General features: G+C 56.8%; 2 protein-coding genes across 11 annotated transcripts in view; both read left to right on the top strand.

The window, feature by feature from the left end:
- The first annotated feature begins 535 nt into the window (after positions 1-535).
- GBGT1 (globoside alpha-1,3-N-acetylgalactosaminyltransferase 1 (FORS blood group)) lies at positions 536-13,046 on the top strand. 9 transcript variants are annotated; one of them, XM_009198745.3, is made up of 7 exons: positions 536-703; positions 1,912-2,101; positions 3,356-3,421; positions 9,575-9,625; positions 9,704-9,739; positions 10,323-10,457; positions 11,724-13,046. In XM_009198745.3, exons 2-7 carry the CDS (start codon positions 2,031-2,033, stop codon positions 12,397-12,399), a joined length of 1,035 nt encoding a protein of 344 aa, XP_009197009.3. In that variant the 5' UTR covers positions 536-703; positions 1,912-2,030; the 3' UTR covers positions 12,400-13,046. The 9 variants fall into 9 exon arrangements, with proteins under 9 accessions (XP_009197009.3, XP_031510546.1, XP_031510542.1 ...); XM_031654686.1 differs by lacking the exon at positions 10,323-10,457 and having other exon boundaries at positions 11,743-13,046; XM_031654682.1 differs by lacking the exon at positions 10,323-10,457.
- Positions 13,047-16,517: 3,471 nt separating this feature from the next.
- The window catches only part of RALGDS (ral guanine nucleotide dissociation stimulator), a 50,550-nt gene continuing 39,159 nt past the window's right edge, over positions 16,518-27,908 (top strand). For both annotated transcript variants that reach the window (XM_017954500.3, XM_017954499.3), the window contains exon 1: positions 16,518-16,770. In XM_017954500.3, the coding sequence (XP_017809989.2) occupies positions 16,753-16,770 (18 nt within the window). In that variant the 5' untranslated portion in view covers positions 16,518-16,752. The remainder of the gene's footprint in view (positions 16,771-27,908) is intronic.

Raw genomic sequence — 27,908 nt, 5'->3', positions numbered from 1 at the left:
CTGGGGTCCCAGAGTCCCTGGGGTGGACAAGGGCAGCCCTTCGTGGAAGGGATAATGCAACCCCGACAGGCCGTGGAAAGAAAGTGCGACCAGTGCCATTTCACAGAAGAGGATACGGAGGTTCCCGGTAATTCCGGGAGCCACTCACTTGTGTCCCCTCGCTGGGCAGGGGCGCCTGGCTCAGAGGCCCCGAGCAAAGGAGGACAGATCCTAAACCGGACAACAAGTGGCGTCCAGCCGGTTCTCCCTTTTCGTGACTGCTTCAAAGCTCTTATAAACAAGGTAAGGTTTTCCCCACAAATCGCTTCATTTCTCCACCCGCACCCTACCCTGCCCCCGGACCTGCGCTTCTTGGCCCCCCGAGCTGCGCCTGCTGCATCCTAGGCCGAGTTCTAGGCAGCTAGCGGAAGCCAGGCCCAGGGGTCAGCTCAGGCGCTTGGTCCCCCGGGATCCAGCTCCTGGGCCGCAGGGAAAGGGCTCTCGGACCGCAGGGGCGGGGCCTGCGGTAGGTGGGCGGGGCTGCGGCTCCGTCTTTCCTGCCTGGCTTCTCCAGCCTCGCCCGCGGCCTCGCCGCCTGCCCTGCTCCAACCTCTGCCTGCGCCGCCGATCGCCCAGGTATCGCGGGGCCCAGGCTAGCTGAGTCCGTTTTCTGCGCCAGGGTGGCGCCCCTCCATCCGTCCTAACGCCGGTCCGGCAGCAAGGAGTAAGTCTGCACCCGGTAGGGAGAGTCGCGCTCCCTCGGCCCCCACCAGTCCCTGCCGCGCAGGGGGCCAAGGAGGAGGGCCCTGAGCCCAGGAGGTGCGCATCTCGGACCCAGAGTCCCGGGTCCCGACCACGGACTGGGGCCGGCGGCGCTCGGGGCTGGGCTCTGCGTTCGCGGGAGGCGGGGGCGAGACGGGGCTTGGAGGCCCAGGTGGGGAAACTGAGGCCCCAGAGGAAGAGAGAGGGAGAGGGCTTGCCGGACACTCCCGAGTGGCAGCGGCCTAATCCCCAGAACCCCGGCCCTCCGCTCACTGTGGCCCAGGCTGCGCCCAGCGTTTCACAGCCTTTCCCGTGCGTCTTCCCCCCGGGCGCCGCGTGACGGCCCCCATCCACTGAGGCCGGGAGCAGGGGATGACTGACCCAAGGTCACCAAGCCAGCGGGTTGAGGCGCGTTCCCATTGTTCCGTGGAGAACCTGGGCCCTGCCTCCTAGAGAGGTGGACAGCGACCACCTCGCTCCGCTCGGGGAATCCTGGGCGCCCCTCATGGCTCATCCTGCGCTGGGACTGCGTGTGTCCTCGCTGTGCCTCGAGGCTTGATTTCCACCGGACGGTGGACTGGCCCATGCGCCCCTCCCGGCGGCCTCGGCTCACTTCCGAGAATGGACCTAGGGAGGGAGACGCGGGAGCCAAGGCAGGGGTCCGCCACCTCCGCGAAGTCAGTCCCAGCCCCTTTCCCAAAGGGCTCCTGGAAGTAACAGCTGAGCACCGAGCCACTGCCATCGTGAGCCTCCCAGAGCTGCCAGAGCTGAGCCCGGGATCCAGCGGGACCCAGAGTCCACATGACCCCAGTGGGTGACCAAGGGGAGGGCAGGGCTGCAGGGCTGGGGTCACCGTCTCCCGATAAAGAGCATTCCTGGCCCGGCGAGGTGGCTCACGCCTGTAATCCCAGCACTTTGGGAGGCCGAGGCGGGAGGATCACCTGAGCTCGGGCAGCCTGACCAACATGGAGAAGCCTCGTCTCTACTAAAAATACAAAAATTAGCTGGGCGTGGTGGCTTATGCCTGGAATCCAGCTACTCGGGAGGCTGAGACAAGAGAATCGCTTGAACCCAAGAGAAGAGGTTGCAGTGAACTGAGATTGCGCCACTGCACTCCAGCCCTGGTGACAAGAGTGAAACTCTATCTCAAAAAAAAGCATTCCTTTGCAGGTGTTCCCGGGACCTCAGAGACCAGGCTCAGAGCTTGACATCCCCGCAAGGGGACAGCCTCATCTGCCCAGGTCGGTAAGGTCTCTGCAGGTGCCCAGGCTCTGGTGCAGCCCCCAGCAATGCATCGTAGGAGACTGGCCCTGGGTCTGGGGTTCTGCCTGTTGGCGGGCACAAGCCTCAGTGTCCTGTGGTGAGTCTGCCCCTTGGAACTCTTCCTGTCTCTATTCCCACCCAGGACTCCCACTGTCTCTGAAGGTCAACCCCAAAACCTTGATCTCCTCCTAGGATTCCAGATCCCACCAACCCCTCCTGACTCACCTGTCCTCCAATCCCAGCTCCAGCAAGACCCAACTAGTGTCCCTGGCTTCTGAATTCTGTCTTGTACTGGTCTCCTGGCCTTTGACTTGCTTTTTTTATTTTTATTTTTATTTTTTATTTTTTATTTTTTGAGACAGAGTCTTGATCTGTGGCCGAGGCTGGAGTGCAGTGGCATGATCTCGGCTCACCACAAGCTCCACCTCCCAGGTTCACTCCATTCTCCTGCCTCAGCCTCCTGAGTAGCTGGGACTACAGGCACCCGCCACCACGCCCAGCTAACTTTTTTGTACTTTTAGTAGAGACGGGGTTTCACCGTGTTAGTCAGGATGGTCTCGATCTCCTGACCTTGTGATCCACCCACCTCGGCCTCCCAAAGTATTGGGATTACAGGCGTGAGCCACCGCGCCCGGCCCTTGACTTGCTCTTTTCTCTGCCTGGACCATCCTTCAACCAATGTTGATGGGGAATCCCTGTTCACACTCCCAAATTCACTCTTTGTTTCTGTCCTTCCATGAAGCTCCTGGGGCTGCCCCTCAACCTGCTGTTTGTGTGGGGGGCCTGGCATCAAGAATATACACTCCCAGCCGGGCGCGGTGGCTCAAGCCTGTAATCCCAGCACTTTGGGAGGCCGAGACGGGCAGATCACAAGGTCAGGAGATCGAGACCATCCTGGCTAACACGGTGAAACCCCGTGCCTACTAAAAAATACAAAAAACTAGCCAGGCGTGGTGGCGGGCGCCTGTAGTCCCAGCTACTCGGGAGGCTGAGGCAGGAGAATGGCGTAAACCCGGGAGGCGGAGCTTGCTGTGAGCTGAGATCCGGCCATTGCACTCCAGCCTGGGCGACAGAGCGAGACTCTGTCTCAAAAAAAAAAAAAAAAAAAAAGAATATACACTCCCTGGGAATGAATGACTGCATGGGTGAATGAATGACTGCATGCCAGGCCCTGTGACACATGCGGGGAATACCAGTAGGCTTTGTCCTCCGAGGTCAGCCAGACCTACCGAATGACAGGGGACCTGGTCTCCTAATGCACTGTGGGAGACCTTCACTCCCAGTGATGTGCGTGAGGTGTGTTTTCAGCCTCTGGAGCAGAGTGGATCAACAGATTTTTTTTTCTTCACAGGGTATACGTTGAGAACTGGCTGCCAGTCTCCTATGTCCCCTATTATCTCCCCTGCCCAGAGATCTTGTAAGTATGGGTGGGGCTAGGAGAACTGGGGGCCCTGTGGGCTGCTCACAGTTGGGGAGACAGGAGAGTATTTAAGTTCACTTCATCTGCCGGTTCCTGAGTTCCAAGTTCATGTTTCTGATAAATGCAATAGCATTTAGGTAATTTAAGGGCTGTGACAAATGTGAAGTGAAATTCCCATTTTGGTCTTCCAGCATCCTTGCAGCTCCCTGCATGGTCTGATCTTCCACATTTTGCACAGCTGTGAGCCTCACTTGCTGTGTCTGGCCACTGAGAACAGGGAGTGCAATGATGCCCATAAATAGCCTGCTGTTGCTCCTGGTGACCAGCCAGGGGCTCAGTGCTTTTAGGACTTGACCCTGTTGCTCAGTTTTGTATTCCATGGATTCAAGGAACAAATGAACATGTGACCAAAGTCCTCCTTACTTAAGGAGTTTTTTTTGTTTTTTGTTTTTTGGTTTTTTTTTTTTTTGTTTTTTTTTTGAGTCAGAGTCTCACTCTGTCGCCCTGGCTGGAGTGCAGTGGCGCCATCTCAGCTCACCACAACCTCCACCTCCCCAGTTCAAGAGATTCTCCTGTCTCAGCCTCCAGAGTAGCTGGGATTACAGGCACCTGCCACCATACCTGGCTAATTTTTGTATTTTTAGTTGAGATGGCGTTTCACCATGTTGGCCAGGCTGGTCTCGAACTCCTGATCTCAAGTGATCCACCTATCTCGGCCTCCCAAAGTGCTGGGATTATAGGCGTGAGCCACTGCGCCTGGCTGAGTCTGACTTTTTAACAGTTAAGACTGAAAGAATGAGTTGGGATAATCTCAGAGGAGCATCTGGTCTTTTGTTTTTCATGACAACTCAAGGAAAGTTAAACATCTGAATCACAGACCACTAACTAACAAGGCATGTTTTATATTGTAAACATAGAATACAGTAAATTAGGAAGCCAGGAAGGAGAAAAGACAAAAGAAAAAGAAAACCCTGTCAGGTTCACCTGTCAAAAATTACACTCCAATTCCAAAGTTCGTTGTTTGCTTTGCTTGTTTGTTCCGCTTTCAAATTTAACAGATTAGATATTTACATGGTTCTACATGCAAAATGGCTGCTTGCTATTTAGAACAGTTGTGGTCATACTGTTTTTGCAGTTTTTATTCTGTTTTCCCAGAATGAACTTTATTTTTCAATGTGTGTCCCATCCTCTTTTTTTCAAAACGAGATAGGGTCTCACTGTGTTGTCCAGTCTGGTCTCGGACTCCTGGGCTCAAGCAATCCTCCTGCCTCAGCCTCCCAAAGTGCTGAGATTACAGGCATGAGCTACCGCATCGGCCTGATCACCATCATCTTATTCCACTCAGGGGCTGGCACATAATTTTTGAGTCCCTCTCTCTTTCCCACCACCAATTGCTCTCAGCATTTATGTTGCTCCCAGTTTCCCAGGGTTCTAAGTTTGTGATGAGCAGCATAACCCTTTCTCCATTTCAAAGATCGTTTTGTTCAGACATGTTCCCTTAGTGGCCAGAGGATGTGGATAGGTTCTGATCCATCTCATCGGGTTATTTCAGAAGGACCACAGCACATCAGTCACTCATTCATGTGCCCTGCCCGAGTAGTACTCAGCAAAGCCACCCTGTAATACACATGGGCTACTGCTGGGAACACCAGGGGTTATTAAAACAAAAATGAACCTGCCTTGCTGATTGGGAGAGGGAAATGCTATCCTCTTTGGTATAAATTTTATTTATGATGATGATGATTATTATTATTATATTGAGACAGAGGCTTGCTTTGCCGCCCAGGCGGGAGTGCAGTGGCGTGATCTCAGCTCATTGCAACCTCCGCCTCCCGCGTTCAAGCAATTCTCATGCCTCAGTCATCTGAACAGCTGGGATTACGCACACCAACTAATTATTGTATTTTTAGTAGAAACGGGGTTTCATCATGTTGGCCAGTCTGGTCTTTGCCCGCCTCAGCCAGGCTTTGCCCCCACCACTGGCCTCCCAAAGTGCTGGGATTAAAGGCGTGAACCATCACCCCTGGACTTAATTTTATTATTATTATTATTATTACTAGTGAGAGTGTCATTTCCCTATGTCTTCCCATTAATTGAATTTTTTCTTGTGTGAAGTGCTTCCTCCCTACCTTCTCTGTTTGGTCCGTTTGTGGGTTCTCTATCATCACCCTTGGCTGAGTATACCTACAACTTTTTTTTTCTTCTTTACAGTTTGTCTATCTTTTGTGTGTGTGTGTGTGTGGTGGGGGAAGATAAGGTCTGGCTCTGTCACTCAGGCTGGAGTGCAGTGGCATTATCACAGCTTACTACAGCCTTGACCTCCTGGGCTCAAGTGATCCTCATACCTTAGCCTCCCGAGTAGTTGGGACCACAGGTACGCACCACCACACCTCCTAGCTCATTTTTTATTTGTTTGTAGAGACAGGATCTCACTATGTTGCCCAGGCTGGTCTGGAACTCCTGGCCTCAAAGGATCCTCCCAACTCACCCTTGCTGGGATTGCAGGTGTGAGCCACCACACCGGCCTGCTTTTGTATTCTTGTGCATAACTCTTCACTGCAGCTGGAGTGTGTCTGGGCTTGTGGAGAGAAAAGAGGAGCCAGGGAGGTAATGGGCTGTTTGGTGCCCCTTCTAACTCCTGACCCCTTCTTGAAATCCCAGGACTTTCTGGGCAGGGCTCTGAAATATGCTTGCTTGTAGGAAACTAGGGCAGAGGGCCCGTTTGACGAATTGACTTGAAAAAATTGTTGATTCAAGAGTAGCAACGTGGCTGGGTGTGGTGGCTTACGCCTATAATCCCAGCACTTCAGGAGGCCAAGGCTGGTGGATCACTTGAGCTCAGGAGTTGCGACCAGTCTGGCCAACATGATGAAACCTCGTCTCTAATAAAAATACAAAAATTGGCAGGTGTGGTGGCACACACCTGTAGTCCCAGCTACTTGGGAGGCTGAGGCAGGAGAATCACTTGAACCCGGGAGGCTGAGGTTACAGTGAGCCAAGATCACACCACTGCACTCCAGCTGGGAAGACAAGATTACTGAGACTCCATCTAAAAAAAGAAAAAAAAAAGTAGCTACTATTCACAAAAGGACAAAAACGTAATTATTCCACTTATAGGAAGTACCTTCCATACTCAAGTTCATAGAGGCAGATGTAGAATTACGGTTCTCAGGGGCTGGGGGAGGGGCAATGGCAACCTCTTGTTTAATGAGGGTCCAAGCTTCCTTTTGGGATGATGAAAAAGTCTGGACACAAATGTTGGATCGTTGCATGACAATGTGAATGTACCTAATACCACTGAACTGTACACTTAAAAGTTGGCTAAGGTAGTAAATCTTGTGTTTTGTACACTTTACAACAAATAAAAGAGCATAGCCTAGAAGTGGAAGAGTCAAGGAGGCTTCAGTCATCCCATCATACGTGACATATTGAAACTTACAGGGGACCAGGCAAGGCGGCTCATGCCTGTAATCCTAGCACTGTGGGAGGCCGAGACAGGCAGATCGCTTGAGCTCAGGAGTTCAAGACCAGCCTGGGCAACATGGTGAAACGTCGTCTCTACCAAAAATATTAATACAAAAACAGCTGGGTGTGGTGGTGGGTACCTGTGGTCCCAGTTCCTCAGGGGACTGGTGTGGGAGGATCGCTTGGGCTTAGGCAGTCATGGCTGCAGTTAGCTGAGTTTGTGCCACTGCACTCTAGCCTGGGCAACACAGAGAGACCCCATCTCAAAAAAGAAAAGAAAGAAAGAAAAGAAACTTACAAGGACCTGGCAGACTACTGTGTCATCAGTGGGTGGGATCCTTACGAGCTTCTGCCTGGGGACAATCGGCCTCGGGCCTTTTCTTGCTGCTGCTGGCTGGGTGGCTTTTCCCTTTTCTTTTTTTTTTTTTTTTTTTTTTTTTTGAGACTATTCTCCCTCTGTTGCCAGGCTGGAGTGCAGTGGCGGGATCTCGGCTCACTGCACCCTCCGCCTCCCGCATTCAAGCGATTCTCCTGCCTCAGCCTCCTGAGTAGCTGGGACCACAGGCACGCATCACCACGTCCAGCTAATTTTTCTATTTTTAATAGAGACGGGGTTTCACCATGTTGGCCAGGATGGTCTTGATCTCTTGACCTTGTGATCCGTCCACCTCGGCCTCCCAAAGTGCTGGGATTACGGACGTGAGCCACTGCGCCCGGCCAGTCTTTCCCTTCTCTGCGCCTCGCTTCCACCTGCTGGAAATACTCTAAGTGGATGGTTTTATTGTCCCCATTTTGTGGATGAGGAAACTAAAGTTCATAGGGTCAAATGTCTGGCTCCAGGTCCCTGGGCCAGTTGGTGGCAGGGCCAGAGGTGAGCCCAGGGGTCTGACCCTGCAGCCCTGGCACCTCCTTCATGGACCCCCTTCTTTCTTCTCCACCCAGTTTGACTTTGAAAGTGACCATGCAGACTGCCTGCCAAGACTTGCCCAGGATCCCTCACCTTACTGAGTACTTGCTCCATGCCGGACATGGGCCAAGAGCCCTTCACACACCTTGTGTTATTCTCACCACCGCTAGGGCTAAGGATGGTTTTGCCCATTTTGCAGATGCAGAGAAATGGCAGTCAGGGATCCACTAGAGAAACAGAACCAGTAAGAGGTAGGCAGGTAGACAGACAGGCCAACGTACCTGGAAAGATTGACTTATGTGATGGTGAGGCTGGCTAGGTAGCTGAAACTCAGACAGGAGTGGACACTGCAGCCCACAGGTGAAAGTTCTTTTTTTTTTTTTTGAGACAGGGTCCCACTTTGTGGGTGGCCCAGGCTGGAGTGCAGTAGTGTGATTACAGCTCACTACAGCCTCCACCTCCTAGGCTCAAACCATCCTCCTGCTTCAGCCTCCCAAGTAGCCAGGACCACAGGTGCACACCACCACACCCAGCTAATTTTTGTTGTTTTTGTAGAGACGAGGACTTGCCATATTTCCCAAGCTGGTCTTGAACTCCTGGATTCAAGTGCTTTGCCCACCTCGGCCTCCCAAAGTGCCGGGATTACAGGTGTGAGTTACCTGGGCTGGCCACCAGTTCTGTTCTTAAGGCCTTTCAACCAATTGGATCAGTCCCACCCAGGCTGTCTAAGATACTCTCTTTTACATAAAATCAACTGATATAGAATGTTAATCACATCTACAGAATACTTTCACAGACCAGCCTGGGCAACATAGCAAGACCCCATCTCTACAAAATTTTAAAAAATCAGCCGGGGGTGGTAATGAGTGCCTGGCAGGTGCAGCTACTCAGGAGGCTAAGGTAGGAGGATTGCTTGAACCCAGGAGGTTGAGGCTGCAATGAGCTATGATTGTACCACTGCACTCCAGCCTGGGCAACAGAGCAAGACCCTGTCTCTTAAAAAAAAAAAAAAAGTTTCACAGCAACACTTTGACTTGTGTTTGAGAAACCAGATACTACAGCCTAACCAAGTTAACACATACAACTGACCATTACAGTGAGCTCAGGTTAATTAGCTCACCCGAGGTCCCAGTCACCAGGCCTTTGCAGCTTTTCTTGCCTTTTTTTTTTTTTTTTTTTTTTTTTTTGGAGCGTGGTTTAAAAAAATCCAGGCTGGAGTGCAGTGGTGCGATCTTGGCTCACTGCAACCTCTGCCTCCTGTGTTCAAGCAATTCTCCTGCCTCAGCCTCCCGAGTAGCTGGGATTACAGGCGCCTGCCACCACGCCCGGCCAATTTTTTGTATTTTCAGTAGAGACGGGGTTTCACCATCTTGGCCAGGCTGGTCTTGATCTCCTGGCCTCGTGATGCACCTGCCTCGGCCTCCCAAAGTGCTGGGATTACAGGCGTGAGCCACCGTGCCCGGCCCTTTCAGCTTTTCAAACCTTCTCTCGGACAACGAGAGCGACATGGTTGGAAAAGTATCAGCCTTGGGACTAAGCAGCACTGGGCTCGAGTCACTGCCCTGTCACTCACTCTCTCAACAACTCTGGACAGATCACTTCTGCAAGGGTCCCCAGCTCCTCCGTACAGTCGGGTGGGGCTGTGGGGGAAGGTCAGAGGGAGCCTGCATGGACCCTGGGTGCCCGTCTGCAGGGACCTCTGACTCCTTCTTCTTCCTGTGCTGAGTATCTCTGTCCCCAGTCCCATGATGATGGCTCTTTCTTGCCTCTGTCACCAGCAACATGAAGCTGCACTGCAAGAGGGAGAAGCCACTCCAGCCCGTGGCATGGTAAGGAGACTGGCATTTCCCCTTTTGTGGCCTTGAGGGTGGTGGCTCCCCTCCACCACTGGTCCTTCTTGGTTGCAGGTCACAGTACCCCGAGCCCAAGCTGCTGGAGCACAGGTAGGTGTCATGGAGAGGCCTGAAGGGGGTGGGGGGAGGGGCCGAAAGAGCTCTGATTTATACGTTTGGGTAGTGGAGGTGCCAATATCAGGGTGGCCTTGGGGCCCAGAGAGTTAGGGACTGTGGAAAGACACAGGGCTGGGAGTCAGGGACCTGGGCTGTGTGACCTTGGGCAGGGTACCCAACTGCTCTGAGCTTTTTCTGTGCAGGTGGATAATAGTACCTAGCTCCCTGGAGGTTGGAGGAGCAGATGAGAGGTACTGTAACATCTGCGGTGTCTGCACTCAGTAGGTGCTCGGGCCATTGTTCTTAACAATGTTGTCTTGCCCTTTTTAATGACCCTCACTTATTAGGGGCTCGGCACACATGGACAATGCCAGGCTCCTCCTTGATGTGCGTTAACTCCTGCTCTTCCCAACGCTGCTGGGAGGTGACTGTCATTATTCCCACCTTCCATGTGAGGAAAGGGAGGCCCAGAGATGGGGACGAAGCTGCCCTGGTCACACTGTGAGAGCCAGGGCCGGGAGGAGACTTAGGCTTTCACAGGGGAGGGTCTCAGTGCCCACGGCCCCCCTGCTGCCAGGCCCACACAGCTGCTGACACTCACACCCTGGTTAGCGCCCATCGTCTCCGAGGGAACCTTCAACCCAGAGCTTCTGCAGCACATCTACCAGCCACTGAACCTGACCATTGGGGTCACGGTGTTTGCCGTGGGGAAGTGAGTAGTGGGCTGGGGAAGGGGAGGGAGGTCTCCCTGAGCCACAGGAGTTTATAGTCAGGAAGAGACCAGACGTGCACACAGGACCCTGCTGGGCACCCGGGGGGATCGGAACGAGGTGCCGAGCAGACAGAAAGTGCAGAGTAGGGTGTGATAGTGGGATGGGGGCTTCCTGGGGTAGGGGGTCTGGCTCTAGCATAGATGGGAGGCAGAGTCCAGGTGAGAGGACAGCAGGAGCCTTTGTCAGGAGGCCCCCTTGCCCCTCCCTATTTCATCTGGACCCCTCCTCTGCCCTCGTCTCTCCCTGACCCCACCGGCCTTCCTTAGGAGCTGCCGCTTGGCAGCCTCCCTTTGGGCCCCTGGGACTCCTTCCTGGAACTTCCTGGGGCCCCAAGCCCTAAAGCATGGCCAGATGATGAATGGCCCACCTAGGGTCAGGTGACCCCCTTGTCCAGTGAGTTTTGGCCTGGGGGCAGGGCTGTGTCAACCACACCCCACTCCATGCCCCCAGCATCTAGCTCAACTGCTTTCCCTTAATTCGTCCACTTACCTGCTTGTTGGCTACTTTCTTCTCCGTGGTACTCAATGTTCCTGCCTGTGTAATGGGCACGCTTTAAGGCAGCTTATGAAGATCAAAGATCATAAGAATTCTTAGAACGTTGCTGGGCACTTAGAAATTGCTCAATAAAACTTCACCTGGTCTAGAAGCATAAGAATCTCTACCAGGAGGCCGGGCACGGTGGCTCATGCCTGTAATCCCAGCACTTTGGGAGGCCGAGGCGGGCAGATCACGAGGTCAGGAGATCGAGACCATCCTAGCTAACATGGTGAAAACCCATCTCTACTAAAAATACAAAACAAAACAAAAAAAAAATTAGCCAGGCGTGGTGGCAGGTGCCTATAGTCCCAGCTACCTGGGAGGCTGAGGCAGGAGAATGGCATGAACCTGGGATGCGGAGCTTGCAGTAAGCCAAGATCGTGCCACTGCATTCCAGCCGGGGCGACAGAGCGAGACTCCGTCTCCAAAAAAAAAAAAAAGAAAGAAAAAGAAAAAGAATCTCTACCAGGAACATGCTTACAACAGCCGTAAGAGGCTGGTACTAGCGTTTTGGGAATTGGACAAATGAGGACCCAGAGGGTCGGAGCAGAGTGACATCTTGAGATGGGGAGCTGGTAAGTGGACCCCAGCCTGGCTGGCCCCAGCACACAGTGGGGACCCAGGCAGGCTGCTGGGGTAGCGATGGGTGACCCGGTGATCATCACTAGGTACACTCACTTCATCCAGTCCTTCCTGGAGTCAGCCGAGGAATTCTTCATGCGTGGGTACCGGGTGCACTACTACATCTTCACTGACAACCCTGCAGCCGTTCCCGGGATCCTACTGGGTCCCCACCGGCTCCTCAGCACCATCCCCATCCAGGGTCACTCCAACTGCGAAGAGACATCCATGCGCCGGATGGAGACCATCAGCCAGCACATTGCTAAGAGGGCTCACCGGGAGGTGGACTACCTCTTCTGCCTTGATGTGGACATGGTGTTTCGGAACCCGTGGGGCCCTGAGACCTTGGGAGACCTGGTGGCTGCCATTCACCCAAGCTACTACACCACACCCCGCCAGCAGTTTCCCTACGAGCGCAGGCGTGTTTCCACTGCCTTTGTGGCAGACAGCGAAGGGGACTTCTATTATGGTGGGAAAGTCTTCGGGGGGCAGGTGGCCAGGGTATATGAGTTTACCAGGGGCTGCCACATGGCCATCCTGGCAGACAAGGCCAATGGCATCATGGCAGCCTGGCGAGAGGAAAGCCACCTGAATCGTCGCTTCATCTCAAACAAGCCGTCCAAGGTGCTGTCCCCCGAGTACCTCTGGAATGACAGGAAGCCCCAGCCGCCCAGCCTGAAGCTGATCCGCTTTTCTACACTGGACAACGATATCAGCTCCTGAGGAGCTGACCATGGGCTGGGGCTGCCATGGATGGGGATCCAAAGCCCTGCAGCCACCAGCACTTCACTAGTGTGCAGACCAGCCCTGTCCCACCTCCCTCTGTCAGTCACGCAAATTCAACTGGAAAAGGGACGTGGAAAGGCCACTGTGAACTGCAGAGGGCTGTGCACACAGTAGCACACAAGATCTCACAGTAATGTGGCACAGGAACGGTGAGACGGGGGAGGGGAGGCGCAGTTACAAAGGCAGGGCCCGGCAGGCTTGCCGCATTCTGCAGCCGTGCCTTTGTGGGGCAGGCTCCGAAGCCTCAGCCCGACTCAGAGTGCCTGAACCCTGCAGCGCCAGCCTCCCGTTTATTGCATATTGCCCTTAACATAGCATTTCTAATACCCTAGTGTGAGGGCACCCTAGACCCCTTTTCTCTGGTCACAGGGGTCCTGGATCCCTTGATGTCTCCCAATCACGTGTAGCCAATTCCTCACTCAGGCCCCCAGAGCAAGCCTTTGAAATGGAGCAGGTCTAGGCTCCCTCTGGTTTCCCGCGCCCCAAAGTGAACCGCACTCTCAGGGGACTAGCCACCTCCTTCTTAAGAGGGTTTGGGGCAGTTTATAATAAAGGCGGTGTGTGCTCCACCCTAGCTAGGGTGATTTTTTGTTTGTTTGGCTTTTGCTTTTGTTTTTGTTTTTTTTGAGACCGAGTTTTGCTCTTGTCACCCAGGCTGGAGTTCAGTGGCGTGATCTTGGTTCACTGCAACCTCCACCTCCCAGGTTCAAGCGATTCTCCTGCCTCAGCCTCCCAAGTAGCTGGGATTACAGGCGCCTGCCACACCCAGCTAATTTTTTAATTTTTAGTAGAAATGGGGTTTCACCATGTTGGCCAGGTTGGCCTCAAACTCCTGACCTCAAGTGATCCACCTGCTGTGACCTCCCAAAGTGCTAGGATTACAGGTGTGAGCCACCGTGCCCGGCCACTAAGGTGGTTTTTACCTGCACATCCAGCCTGCCTGTGTCCCTAGTGTCTGTTCCATCAGGCAGTGGGGACACGGGCAGACCGGATTTCAAACACAATCGAATGGGGGTGGGGGGTAGGGGATATAGTTACTCCAGAAAATCTGAGCTAAAGCTAGAGGGAGAGCTAAAGCTACAGACAGTATTTCATTCCAGTTCTCCAGGGAGACTGGGTGAAGCGGAGCATGCTGGCAGATTACCACGCTCCTGACTGTGCAGAGGGATATGGAGCCCAGCAGCTGGACAACCCTGGGAGCTCCTGTATCCAGGGTCACTGCAGCCCTGTGAGGCCACCAGTGGGCATGGGACTCTGTGCCAATGGTGCAGGCCAGGATTAGAGGGCTTAGGAAGATGACCTCTCCAGTCTGGACCCAGAAGGACTTCAGAGGCCTACAGCGGTTCTGTCTGCCAGGCCATGCAGAGATCGGGTGGGGTATGGGTTCAGGGCTTGGTGGCCTGGTGCTTACTGCCCTGGAGACAGCAGCATCTTTTTCATGGAAGAAGACAGAGAGGAGGGTGGGGTAGACTCTGGTCATACCAGAATGGGCAGGCACCCACCCACTTGGTCACCTGTAGAAAAGTTGGGGCCAGCCCTGAGTTCATTCTTCCTGCACCTGTGATTTGGCCGGCGAGCAGGGACCGATCCCAAGTGTGGACAGATGGAGTGACTAGTTGGAGGAGACAGACTGGGCTGGAGAGGCCTGGAGTTTAGAAGGGGCTCTGGGTGCCTCCTGGGCAGAGGGGCAGGAATGGAACCATGGCCTCTGTGTCCCTCATAGGGAGCGCCTGCCTGCTCCAGGGGAGCGGGGGCTGTGCTGAAGGAGTAGGCCCTGCCTCTGGGGAGCTTCTGTTGAAAGCACATAGAAGGCCTTGGAAGCACCGGACTCAGCTAGGTGGATGACTGGGAGATGGGGGACCCGAGGTGACAGCAGACTCTGAGGCTTGGGCAGCTCCGCCTAGCGGGGGAGAAACCCCCCACACCCCCCTCAGCCCACTTACACCCAGCTTTACCCCTGGCACACCCTCCCGGATGGGAGTCCCTGAGCCATTTTTAGTAGAGGAAACTGAGACTCTGAGAGGTCCCCACGAGCTTGCCTGTGATGTGGCCCAGCTGCAGGTTTGAACCCAGGTCATCTGGGTTCAAGACTGTGCACTGCATGGGGTGGGAGGAGTGCAGCTCTGAAGGTGAGTGCATTGTGGAGGACGATACAGGGAGGGGCAGTGCTGACAGGGGGCTCTGAGAGAGGCAGGAGCTTGATGGGGTCCCTGGGTCACGATGGCCCCAGGAGGCTAGAGTTGGGGTATAGGGACCAGGTCACACAGGGTTCTGAATGCCAGGCAAGGAGGCGGGGGTCACTGCCGGTCTGTCCCAGCAGGGGGATCAATATAAATGGGGCCCAAGTGCTGGACTCAGGGGAAACCTGGCCAGCGAGGCCCCAACACAGGATGAGGCCTCTGATGACCAGCTCGGGGATGAGCAACAGGGAAGAGCCATGAAGTGTGGGGGTCACCACGCACAGCAGGGCCTGGCCAGTCAGAGCTGAGTGGCCTGCAATGCTGGTGCCTTGGCTCTGGTGTAAAGTTGAATGAGGCCGGGCATGGTGGCTCACGCCTGTAATCCCAGCACTTTAGGAGGCCAAGGCAGGAGGATCGCTGGAACCCAAGAGTTTCAAACCAGCCTGGGCAACATAGTGAGACTTCGTCTCTACATAGTTGTTTTAAAAATAAAAAGGGCTGGGCACAGTGGCTCACGCCTGTAATCCCAGCACTTTGGGAGGCCGAGGTGGGCAGATTACAAGGTCAGAAGTTCCAGACCAGCCTGGCCAACACAGTGAAACCCCATCTCTACTAAAAATACAAAAATTAGCCAGGTGTGGTGGCACATGCCTGTAGTCCCAGCTACTCGGGAGGCTGAGATGGGAGAATCACTTGAACCTGGGAGGCAGAGGTAGCAATGAGCCGAGACTGTGCCATTGCACTCCAGCCTGGGTGACAGAGTGAGACTCTGTCTCAAAAAAATAAATAAATCAAAAGGGATGGCCAGGCACAGTGGCTCACGCCTGTAATCCCAACACTTTGGGAGGCCGAGGTGGGTAGATCACCTGAGGTCAGGGGTTCGACAACAGCCTGGCCAACATGGTGAAACCCCGTCTCTACTACAATACAAAATCAGCCGGGCGTGGTGGCAGGTGCCTGTAATCCCAGCTACTCAGGAGGCTGAGGCAGAAGTATTGCTTGAACCCAGGAGGCGGAGGTTGCAGTGAGCCGAAATCACACCATTGCATTCCAGCCTGGGGGACAAGAGTGAGACTTTGTCTCAAAAAACAACAAATGAGACTACATCTCAAAACACAAATAAATAAATAAATAAATAAATAATAAAAAGGGACGAAATCAGTGAGCCCTAATAACACTGACTACCCCCAACACTAGCTCAACCCCTGTGTGAGGCCTCCTTCCCCCAGGCTCCCTCGAGCCCCATCTTACACCAGCTGAAGCTGCAGCTGGACCTCGTGGTCCCGGGTGCTGTCAGGGAAGACAAGGATGGAGGTGGGGAAGGGAAGACCTGACTTTCTCCCTGCCCAGGCTGAGTCCGCTGTCACCTTGGGTCCCCCAGCTCCCAGCCGTCCGCCAAGCCGAGTCCAGCAGGTGGCATCGGGGTGCTGGGCAAGAGGGTGAGCGTGTATATTTGGTGACGCCGGCGCGCCGAGTCAGCGGCCCCCGCCTGACTGGGGCGAGGTTGGCCTTAGGTCCTGGCGGGGTGGGGAGTACTGAGCAGGCGGCTAGGGCGGAGGGACACGTGAGATCGGCCGCACACAGCGCTTGGCGCGTGGCGCGTGGCGCGTGCGCCCGGCGAGGCGGAGTGACGTGCACGCGCTGTCTGCGGTCCCGCGCAGGCCCCGTGTGCGCGCCCGGCCTTGGATTCCAGGCCCGTCTGCCCCGCGCTGGGAACACCCGCGTCGGCCAGCAGGAGGGAGGCCTGAGCGCGCCCCCGAGCGCGCCCCCGAGCTCGCGCGGCGGGGCGCGCCCCTCGCACCTGCGGGCGGGCTGGGGCGGGGCCGCAGCTGTCCCCGCCCATCCAGGCCCGAGCCCCGGGAGCCGGGGCGGAACCGAGCGGCGGGGCCCGAGCGGCCGGAGCGCAGCGCGGCGCAGACAATGGGAGCGGCGCTGGCGGCGGCTGGGGCGGCCCCGGGGGCCACAGAGTCCTGGGCCCGGCGGGGACCGGAGGCCGCGCCATGAGCCCCGCAGCCGGGCGCACCCCTGCGCCGCGCGCGGGCCGAGGCGAGCTGCCTCTGCGAGCCCCGGGCCCCGCCGTGGGGCCGGCGATGAGCCACCGAGGCTGAGGATGATGGTAGATTGCCAGGTGAGTGCGCGCCGGCCCCAGCCCCGCGTCGCGGGTGGAGGGAGGACCGCACGCCCCCGCCCACACCCACCGGGGGGAGGGAGCCCGGCGCGGCGTCCACGCTGAGCGTGCGCTTACGCAGCTCCGTGTCCAACCCCGCCCGGGACAGTAGGGAAACTGAGGACAGGAGAGGGGCAGGGACTGGCCCGGGGCACACGAAGTGGGCGGAGTCCAGAGGTGAAGGGAGGGTTCCTACCTCTTAGGCCAGGAAGGGCTCGGCTCACCCTTCGCATGGGGTTTGCTTTGGGAATGACAGCCTCTAAGATCCTGAGGACCCCTGCCCATCTCCCATGTGGGCTCTTTTGCCTGGGCTTCTCCGCGCACGCACAGGCGCAGGCCTGCGCACACATGCTCACACACACGCAGACACACACACCACACACTTCCTGGGACTCAGAGTAGGACGGGACGCTGGGGAAGTGACTGGGGGAAAGATGAAAGAGGGCGGGGGCTGCTCTGTCATGGGCAGGTGCATCCAGTACCCAACAACATGCCCGGGGCCATGGCACGGGGTTAGGGGGCAAGGGGAGGACACGCCGGCTTGATGGGCGGGGGTTCTCCAGGGTTTCCAGGATCTGTGTGGGCTGGGGCAGCCTGGAGAGGACAGATTGTGGGGTTCTGTGTTCACCGCTGTGATCACCTAGAAGCAGGAGAAGACCCCTTCAGTGTGGAGGGGACTGTAGGAAAGGAAGCCTCAAATTCCTGCTCTATAAATTGGAATGTTCGGCCTGGGTGACCCCAAGGGTCCCACAGGCTCGTTGACGTGTCTGTCAGCCTTGGGTCTCCACTGGGGATGCTCCCACTACCCACCGAAGTCTGTGGAAAATGCCTTCTTCTTGGAGGTCCTTCTGAGCAAGAGAAGCCTGGGGGGCTGAAGGGCTGAGGGCCTGGGGTGGTGCAGAGTGCGCCCAAGCACTGGACCACTCTTGTGGGGCAAGACTGTCCTTGTTGGAGCGTCAGGGTTCTTATCTGGAAGTGGGGCCAGAGCCGTTGCCCTGGTTGGAGTGAGGAGGCCTCACGAGTGAACCGGACACCCCAGGGCCAGCAGAGGGAAAGAGGGGAGCAAATGAAGCTTCTGAGGCTCCTTGAATTACCCCTGGAGCCTACAGGTTCTGCTCCTTTGACCCTCTGGGACTCAGGACAGCTGCTACCTTGACAACACCCAAACAAAGGTGTGTGTTTTGTTTTCTGGGTTTTCTGCCCGAGGCTGCTGCTGTGCTAGTGCCGGCCACCAGGGGGAGGCAGTGCCCATTGTGCTCCACGGAGCAACTGGAGTCAGGGAGAGCCCCGCAGGGTCCCTCTGGTGACCCCGGCCTCCACCCAATGCACACCCCCCATTACTAGCATCCCTCTCCACAACGTTAGCTGCTCAGATGCGGAAGTGGGCTCCGAGAGCCTCCTCTTTCCCTTCAGCAGGTGTGCCCAAGCACTCACTCTGGGTGGGGGAGCAGCATTGGGCTTGGGCGTGGCTCTGAAAATGGCCCAGGTGGGCCTGCCCTCCAGAGCTGGCAGTCGGGAGCGGGCGATGGATAGGGCACAAAAGCAAACAGGCAAAGAAAGGAAAAAGGAAGTGCTGCCAGGGAGGGCTGGGGCCTGCTGGGTGGGGGTCTGAGAGGTCTTGCTAAGGGGACATCTGTGCTGTGACCAGAAGACAAAGCATGGGCCAGCCCTGCACAAGTCTGGACAGTGTGATGGAGAAGCCTCAGCAGACAGGGCTGGAAGGCACAAATGAGTTTGGCCAGAGAGGAGTGAGAAAGCAGGCCAGTATGGCCCAAGTGAGCTGGGGGCGGGAGGGGAAGCCCAGGGGCCTGGAGACAGCTGTGTGACACCACTACCCTAATGTACAGCTTTCAGCAACAGACACTGATCATCACACAGTTTCTGTGGACCCAGATCCAGGGCAGCTCAGCTGGGTGCCTCAGCCCCCAGGTCTCAAGGGAGGCTGGGACTGGGGTCTCAGCCGTGGCTGGACTGGGCAGGACCGGCCCTCAGGCCTTTCTCATGTTATTGGCAGGACTCAGTTTTGACTGAGGGTGTCAGTTCCTCTGTGACTGTTGTGGGGACCCTCCCTTGGTTCACTGCCATGTGGGCCTCTGCAGGGCAGGCAGCTCACGGCATCAGAACTCACTTCCCCAGCGTGAGGCGTGAGGGTAGGAAGGAAAACGAGAGCAAACAAGCAAGACAGAAGTCATGGTTTTTTGTAAATCTTGGAAGTGACCTCACATCACTTGTGCTGTATTCTGTTGGTGAGAAGCCAGTCATTAAATCCCGTCACCCTTGGAGGAAGGGGATCACTCAGCAACTTATGTATCAGGAGGCAGGGATCTCTGGAGCCAGTGCAGAGGCTGCCTGGGACAGAGGCTGAGAGGAGGCAGTCAGGCCTGATTCTAAACATAATGGAGGCCAGGCGTGGTGGCTCACACCTGTAATCTCAGCACTTTGGGAGGCCGAGGCGGGTGGATCATTTAAGGTCAGGAGTTCAACACCAACCTGGCCAACATGGTGAAACCCCATCTCCACAAAAAAAAAAAAAAAAAAAATACAAAAAGTAGTCAGGCGTCTTGGCAGGTGCCTATAATCCCAGCTACTTCGGAGGCTGAGGCAGGAGAATCACTTGAACCTGGGAGGTGGAGGTTGCAGTGAGCCAAGATCATGCCACTGCACTCCAGCCTGGGCAACAGAGCCAGACCTTGTCTCAATAAACAAACAAACAAACAAACATAATGGGAGCCAATGGAAGGTGTTCCCACTGGAAGATGCTTCCATATGCCACAGGGAGCCAATATCTGATGTTTGCTTAATTTTCAACCCGTTCATGGTGCAGACGAGGAAACCAGACTAAGAAGGGAGTGACTCCCTAGATACAGCACCAGTGCCCAGCCTGTCCCACTTGTATTCCGGGCTGTGTCTCACCTCTGTTAGAAGTTTCTTTCCTCACAGTTGTAAAGGCCAGAGGCCCAAAATCCAGGGGTCAGCAGGGCCGTGCTGTCTCTGAAGACCCCTTCCCTTCCTAATCCTTCCATCTCGAAGTCTGTGCAGTAGCTAACAGGTTTTGTAGTATTGTCTCACATTAGCATGGTGATGTCCCCAGGAAGTAGATGTTAGAACCATCCCCATTGTGCAGGTCGGGAGACTGGGGAGGCCCTGAAAGGCACAATGACTAGTTTGGGATTACAGAACTGGCAAGAAGCAGGGGCTTGGTGACCCAGATGGCTTTCCCTTTCTGAGCCTCAGGGGCTGGGAGCATGAGAACACAATGGTTGGCTGTCCCAGCTCCCAGAGTGGCTGTGAGTACCTGGAAGTGCCCCTTGTCCCCCCTCACACACCTGCCATCGCTCTCCCCATTTCCTTAACCCCCAGCACTGCTGCCACTTGATTTTTATGAACATCTGAATATGACGAAGTAGCAAAGGCGGATATTCACTCATTCATTTTGCATCTGTCTCCTGGGTCCAGGCCATGCCAGAGGAGGGGGTAACACAGTCCGGGGAGTTGCCAGGGGAAGGGGCAGTGCTCATCTGGGGAGTGAGTGGGCACAGAGAGATTCCAGAAGGAGGTGTCCTGTGGTCATGGTTGATTCGCGGAGGGGAGGTGTGATGGCGCAGAGGGCGATGACTGGGGCCGCTGTCTATCCGGTCAGTTTCCCGGGCTGCTGTCACAAAGTGCTGGGTGGCTCAACACAACAGAAATTTATTCTCTCACAGTTCTAAAGGCCCGAAGTCCAAAATCCAGGGGTCAGCCAGGCCCTGCTATCTCTGAAGGCTCTAGGAGAGGATCCTTCCTTGCGTCTTCCAACCTCTGGTGGCTGCCAGTTTCCTTGGCATTCGTTCCTGGTGTTGTAGACGTGTGACTCCAAACTGTGCCTTCATCATCACATGGCCGCCTGTGCGTGACTGTCCAATTTTCCCTGTTATCATAAGGATAGCAGTCACTGGATTAAGACCCACCCTAATCCAGTATGACCTCATCCGGATTCAATCCGCACAGACCCTATTTCCAAATAAGATCTCATTCACGGGTACCAGGGATCTTTTTGGGGGACACAGTTCAACCCGTAACAGGAGTATTGGGAATGACTCCCTTCCCACAGGCCGGGTACCCGCGTGCCTACGAGGACTAGGGAAGCAGCGGGGAGTCGGAGGACATCCCAGGAAGCCAGCCCCCAGCTAGGGGATGTGGGGGCGTGAGCGGAGCCCTCCTGCTCCCCAGCTTGGCGCATTTTGGCGGCAGCACCAGCAGGTGGCACTGTGCACTCCCGTGCGGCCGCCCAGCCAGGCGCGGAGCTGCCGCAGACAAAGGTCTCGCTTTTGGGTTGCAAGGAGCTTGCGCACAGCTGTAAACAGGCCAGGGGCACGGCCACCTTATGGGTGACATACACCGGAGGAAATCAAACCAGGCGGGGCCGAGGCGGGGTGACTGGGTGGCGACTTTGCATCAGAGGCCGGCGGGGGGCCGAGGAGGAGGTGACAGGGGTGGCGAGGAGAACCATGGTTTGCAGACCGTGGTGTCAGCGGGGCGGAAAGGAAGGCAGGGACGAGGGATAGAGGACCTGGGAGGCTGCAGGGGCCGGGCCCACAGGGGCCAGGAGTTTGCCTTTCGTTTGGTTCCTCACCTGCAAGCTGAGCCGGCCTTTCTCAGGCCTCTCCAGAGGCCCTGTGGCTGATTACACCTGCAAATAGCTCTCCTGTTACTGCAGGTCTGCGGGTGCTCAGAAGGTAGCCCTGGGCACGGGCCGGGGGGGAGGGGAGGGCTGTCTGTGCAGATCGAGACTTGAGGGGTCCTTCCCCCCAACCCCAGCCCCAGATCCTGTCTCAGGGGAGCTGGGATGCCTGAGGTGGTCCTGCTGCTCCTGGTGGGGGTCAGCACGGCCCCACAGAGGCCCCTTTGATATACAAAGGGGCGAGGCAGTGTGGGGCTGAGGTGCAGGGGTCAGGTCCCTGCCATGGAGCCGCTTACATGGCATCGGTGAGAGGGAGCGGAGTGCACAGCAAGCCGCTGGCCCGGGAGTGGAATGAGTGGAAGCCATTCCTTTTTTTTTTTAAAGACAAGGTTTTGCTCTGTGGCCCAGGCTGCAGTGCAGGGGCGGGATCACAGCTCACTGCAGCCTCGATCTCCTGGGCTCAGGCCTCCAGAGTAGCTGGGGTGGCAGGCGCACCCCAACACTCCCAGCTAATTTTTGGATTTTTTGTAGAGACAGAGTTTCCCCATGTTGCCCAGGCTGGTCTCAACCACCTGGGCTCAAGTGATCCCCCCGCCTTGGCCTCCCAAAGTGCTAGGATTACAGGCATGAGACACTGCATCCAGCCAGAGGCCATTTCTTACTGTCTCCTCCCTGCCTGCACAAGGCCCTCCCACCAACTCCTGTCTCACGGAGCTACCAGGCCCGCCCCTGAGGCTGCTGGTCCTTGACAGTTGGTTCAGTGATTGATTCACATAGCAGATATTGGCCTCTGTACACCTGGCTGGCACTGGGTGCCTGGCCTGTGGGGAGCACCCTGGCTCCTGTGGAAGGGTCAGGGATATGGGGCAGACAGATCTTGTGGAGAAGGCATGGGCTGGGAGCCTGGGGACCTGGATTCAGTGGCTATTCTGCCATCAGCGGCGTGGTCAGTCACCATTGCATGCTAGCCACAGGACCATGCTCCACAGAGTCCTTCCCAGGCCATCCCTGCACCTCTGTCCCGTGCTGCAGGGGTGCCTGGTGGTGACAGCCAGCCCATAGTCCTTGTGCTAAGGTGTCCCTTGTATCTGCTCAGCACTCTGCAAGATAAGTGCCACTGCCATCCTCCGTTCCAGGTGGGGAAACTGAGGCACTGGGAGGGGAAGGGACTTCACAGCTAGGTAGTGGCAGTTTGGCAATGGCGCCTCCCTGTGTGCACACAAGCCTGGGAAGGGCCAGGCACTAGGACCACATTCCTTCCAATTACAGCGGCCTTCCAACGGTCAGGTCTGGGCCTGGCTGCTGGGCAGGGCGGGGCTGGGAGGCCCCAGGCCCCAAGTGGTGGTTAATGGCGTCGAGGAGACGTAAACAGAGCTAATGAGCCCCTTTCATCGTCTCCCTGCTCTAATGAAGGCCTTGGACTCTGGGCTCTGCATTTTGGGGGTTCTTGATTCTGCAGCCTCAAAGAGTCTTAGGGCCAGGGATATGTAGGCCCCCCAACAGGGGTGGGGTATGAGCTTATGGACTCCCAGTGTCCCCTCCCAGGGCAGCCAAGCCAGGGTGAGGAAGTGGAGAGGAAAGGGCATGGAAAGCATCGTGTCATCCCCCTAAAAATTACAAGCCCCAGAAAAAGGGAGTGTTCCCATGGCAACCCAGAGCAGTTGCTTGGCAACTGCTGGCCCCCAAAATACTTGCCTGCAGGAAGGCTCAGGGCTGGGGCTTTCCGATGGGCTTTCCGATGGCTCACCTCCAACCCCCGCCAGTGCACACCCACCCCTGACCCGAAGAGAAGACTCTGAGGCTGAAAGAGAAAATGCAGAGACGGGGGTCCAGGACCTTCATTAGAGCCTGGGGAGGAAGGGGCCTGACCTGCTGAGTTTCCTCAGATACTTCTCATGACCCACCCGCCCTCCACCTCCACCCGGAGACAGGACCCAGCAGCCTCTGCCCCTGGATCCTTCTTGAGGCACACCCCAGTCCACTCCCCTCTCCCCATCTCCCCGCTCTGCCAGCTACCCGGCATCAAGCCGGTCCCCTAGCAACAGAGGCCACTTCCTGGATACCTGAGTGAGAGTTGACAGTGGCAGAATGTCAGAAAATGCAAGGTCAGAAGGCACAGCAATGGCTTGGTGCCAGCCAGGGTGTGTGGGACCATGGGGTACCATATGTGGTACCATGTGCTTTGCAGCCGTGGCCTGGGGCAGGCTGGCATGCCAGGGTGTGGTTGAGCTGGGTAGAGCCCCTGGAAGAGGGGACTGTGGTTCTGGGCCAACTTTGATACCGACTGACTATGTGACCATAGTGTGTCCCTTCTCACTGGCCTCAGTTTCCCCATTGGTGACTCATCTACCCCTCTGCCTGTGTGTTCACCGTTCAATGCATAAACATTGCCCTGTGAATTATGTCACCTACTGGGGCCTTGGGGCAGGAGAATGAGGGGACCAGGACCAGGCCAGCCACTGCCCTTCCTCCTCACCTGCCAGCATCCACCTCAGCTATCAGGCCCCCCGGTCCTCAGGTGAGGCAGGTGGCTTTGGAGCAGGACACCTGGGTCGGAATTCCAGCTCAGCGCTTATTGCCGGGCATCCTAGAAGCAGCACAGGACCCCGCTGAGCCTTGCTGTCTGCCCTGAGGCCCACGCAGTTGCTGTGAGGGTGTAAGGAAGCCCTGCCCTCTGGGCTCCCATAGGGATTGCCTTAGTTTGTGGGCGCCCACCCTGCACCCAGACCTGGGCACTGCGGGAGCCGAGGTGAGAACACAGATGAGGGGTGTCCAGCCTGGAAGGAGCGAGGTGGAGCCCCAGACCCTGGGAAAGGGTGGGGCAGCAGAATGGTGGGAGAAGGCAGGTGGGGCCACACTGCCCAATGGGTTGGACTTTGGAGATGGGAAGGATGTGAGACCTGGTTGCCTCAGATGTTCTCTCTGGGGATGACAGTGAGGGTAGGACTGTTGGTGACCACCCCCCGGGGCCTCCCGGTGCTCTCATGGAGCCAGGATGCCAGTCTGACCCTGATCACTTGCTCACTATGTGACCCTGCGTCATGACCTCACCCCTCTGAGTCTCCCTTGCCCCATCTGTCAAATGGACAAGGGGCGTGCCCACCTCTGGAGTTGGGTGCTGAACTCGTATGTTCACTTGGGGGTCATCGGCTAGGCTCAGGGTGCTCCCATGGGACTCTGCCCAGCTGCCCCCAATTGGAGTGCCACACAAGGAGGGGCAGGGCAGGGGGCAGCACAGACAGTGGCGGGGAGCTGCTGGCCCACAGCCCAAGGTGCGTGCAGCCCTGGCCCATGTTCATGCCAGACGCCACGCCAAGAAGGCGGGCGGACGAGGTGAGCACCAGCCTAGCACTGAAGAACAGGCGGCAGGAGGCCGCTTCAGCTGGTGGGAGGGAAGATTCAGGCATGCAGCCCCACCCACCCTGCCTGGGTGCTGCACCAAGGACCCTCCCCCGCCACCCCCACGTTGGCCTCCCCTCCCTGCACTGCCTGGTGGGCACATAAAAAACTGGGAGGGTGAGACCATGAGAGGGTGAGACTGGGGGGAGGGTGAGACTGTGGGGAGGGCGGTGGAAGGTATTTAAGCCCTGGGGGCTGCCACCACCTGACCTGAATCCATTCCAGAGGGATTCCAGCTCCCACCCCACAGCTGCTGGGCTGTGGCTGCGGGGAGGGAGAACCCCAGCCCTGAGCAGCACTTATCTGTCCCGATGATCAAGTGATTGGCTGATTTATCACCTGATGAGTGCTGTCATCTGTCATGATGATCACCAGGAACAGAAGCCCCAGTGAAGTTCGGGCTGTCTAGAGGTCAAGGGGAGAGAAGCCTGGGAGGTGGGATGGGAGCCCTGGCTTGGCCTCAGGGGACCCAAACAAGTGGGCTCCCTAACTCCTCTGCACCCCCATTGCCTCCTCTGCAGACCTACGAATGTGGGGGAGTGTGAGATGCTCCTAAGGCCCCTGGCACGACATGGGCAGGCCCTCCGCAGGTGGCAGCCAATGTCCGTTCCCCTTCACAGAAGGGAGATGGCCAATGGCCCACCAGCTCCGGCTGCCCTTGGGGATTCAGGGTGTGGGCGCAGGGCAGGGACACTTGCAGGCCCTAAGTTGAATCCACAGGTCTTTTCAGGTAGGGGAACTACGGCCCAGAGGAGGCGAGAAAGTTGCCTAGGCCAAGCATCGCTTCTTCCCTGAGGCCAAGTTCCAGGCCCTGGCTGCCCAGTTGCTCAGGACTGGAGTTCAAGGGTGAAGCAGTCCACCTGGCCTCAGGCCCTGGGTGACTGGGGAGGTGACAGCTGGGGGTAGTGTGCAGGTAGGTAGTGCCCAGTGTGGAAGGTCCCAGCTGGCAGCGCTGCCTGCGTGGTCCCCCTACCCCCTCGAAACAGATGCTTGCCGTTCTTCAGGCCTCCATGAGGAGGTTTCTTCCCAGCTGCTGGGGCCAGGGAGTCCCTGCATGGAGCCCTGAGGGAGTGTGCTCAGGGGTCTGCGGATGCTGGGGCACCCATTGCTGTCTGGCAGATATGCAGGGAGCAGGGTGTGTATCCGGGGCCTCTGGGCCTGCAGGCGCAGGGGCTGTGTGCTGTGGGATGCCGTGGGGCACATATGCATTCCTGCACGTATGTCGGGGTAGGGGCATCTCTCTGCCTTTGGGTGACCCTGTATATCTGCAGCATGCATGTGCCCAGAGGTGACAAGCTTGACAGTGGCTGAGGGAGCACATACATGAAGGGGTGCATATGGCTGCGTGTGGGGACACATGGCTGCTGCCCGGGGAGGGGGAGCACATTGCCACAGTGAGTGTGAGAGGGAGTGGGGGTTTGCATTTTGCCTTTTTAAAGTACTAGACCTGGCTGGGAGCGGTGGCTCACGCCTGTACTCCCAGGACTTTGGAAGCCAAGGCGGGTGGATCACCTGAGGTCAGGAGTTTGAGACCAGCCTGACCAACATGGTGAAACCCCATCTCTACTAAAAATGCAAAAATTAGCCAGGCGTGGTGGCGCACACCTGTAATTCCAGCTACTCTGGAGGCTGAGGCAAGAGAATCGCTTGAACCTGGGAGGCAGAGGTTGCAGCGAGCCAAGATCACATCCCTTTACTCCAGCCTGGGTGACAGAACAAGACTCTGTCACAAACAAACAAACAAAGAAAGCACCAGGCCCAGGCTGGAGCCGTGACCATGAGCAGGGCTGTCCGTTTTCTCATCCGTTACTGGGTTGACAGCCAGGCCCAGCTCACAGGGTTGTGGTGGCTGGAAACTGCTCAGCCACTGCCTGGTACACCCAGCTGCCCACCGTGGTGCTGGCATGGAGACCTGAACAGCTCTCGGAGGGTCTGGGCAGGGGAGGGCAGCTGGTACCTTGCTGTCCTTTGTCAGATGTCCCAGGTGAGGCAGAGAGGAGAGGCCCTTGAGTCTTACCTTCCAGGGGAGAAGCTAAGGAAGGAGCCAAGCCCAGGGGTTAACGGGACAGTGGGTGGCAGGAGGGGGGGACACAGCAGTGTCCCTCAGACCCAGGGCCCTAGAGTCCCAAGGGATTGCTCTTCTCTAGCCCTGGGGAACTTCTTGCAGGCAAAGGACTGTGAGAAAGAGGGCAGCGGGCACCAGCCCTGCCACCTCCTGGCAGCCAGCCAAGGCCCTGTGCCCTCTCCAGAGGCCAGGGCAGCTCAGGAGGTCCCCTTCGGAAAGGGTAGCCCCACTTCCCAGGCCCTCAGCCCCCTCAGGCAGGCGGCAGGCTGGTGGCAGCACCGGGCACGCAGTGTCCCTGGCACGGCAGGCAGCCTCCCAACCACAAGGGCCCGTTTGTCCTGGTTCCCTTGGCCTCAGTGCACTGGGTGACCAGGGCCTGCTGGACACAGGGGCCTGACTGTGGGCTCAGCCCCCATCCCCCATCCTCACCAGCCACGGCTGTGCGGTGCAGAGGGGTCTCTGCCCACACCAGAGCAACTTCTACTTACCTGTGAACAGAGACCCATTGCCCAAGAGTTGTTCCTGGGCCAGGAATTTAGGAAGGGAAAATCCCCTAGGTTAAACCAGGGCCAACCTGACCACCTACCACTGCCTCCACCGTCCCAGGGCAGGCTGGCTTCTGGGAAACTCCAGGGCCCTGCTTCTAAGAAAAAGGGCTCTTGCTTCCCAGAAGCCTGGCTGCCTTCCTCCTCGCTCTTCCCCCGCCTGAACTTGCCTCTGCCTCTCATCTCAGCCTGGTTCCCAGGAAAGCACTTTAATGGGAGGGAGCCAGGTGAGCAGAGGCGACCCCGCCCTTCCCTGGCCCTCCACCCCCCTGCCTTCCCTCAGGCTCCTCGCCAGCCTCATCACCTCTTACAAGGAGCTCTCCTGGTGATCTTCCCACAAGAACCTCTGACTTGTGTTGTTTTGTTTTGTTTTGAGACGAGTCTTGCTCTGTCGCCCAGGCTGGAGTGCAGTGGCATGATCTCACCTCAC

Source organism: Papio anubis, chromosome 13, assembly GCF_008728515.1.
Source record: "Papio anubis isolate 15944 chromosome 13, Panubis1.0, whole genome shotgun sequence".
NCBI lineage: Eukaryota > Metazoa > Chordata > Mammalia > Primates > Cercopithecidae > Papio > Papio anubis.
Note: the sequence above shows the minus strand (reverse complement) of the source record. Positions and strands in the feature narration are given on the sequence as shown.

What these genes read in the sequence shown, in the direction of transcription:
- GBGT1 (XM_009198745.3), top strand. Translation starts at nt 2,031, where the DNA reads ATGCATCGTAGGAGACTGGCCCTGGGTCTGGGGTTCTGCCTGTTGGCG. An exon ending in CTCCCCTGCCCAGAGATCTT is followed by an intron (nt 3,422 to 9,574) that starts GTAAGTATGGGT and finishes CTCTGTCACCAG; the next exon opens with CAACATGAAGCTGCACTGCA. An exon ending in CCCAAGCTGCTGGAGCACAG is followed by an intron (nt 9,740 to 10,322) that starts GTAGGTGTCATG and finishes CCCTGCTGCCAG; the next exon opens with GCCCACACAGCTGCTGACAC.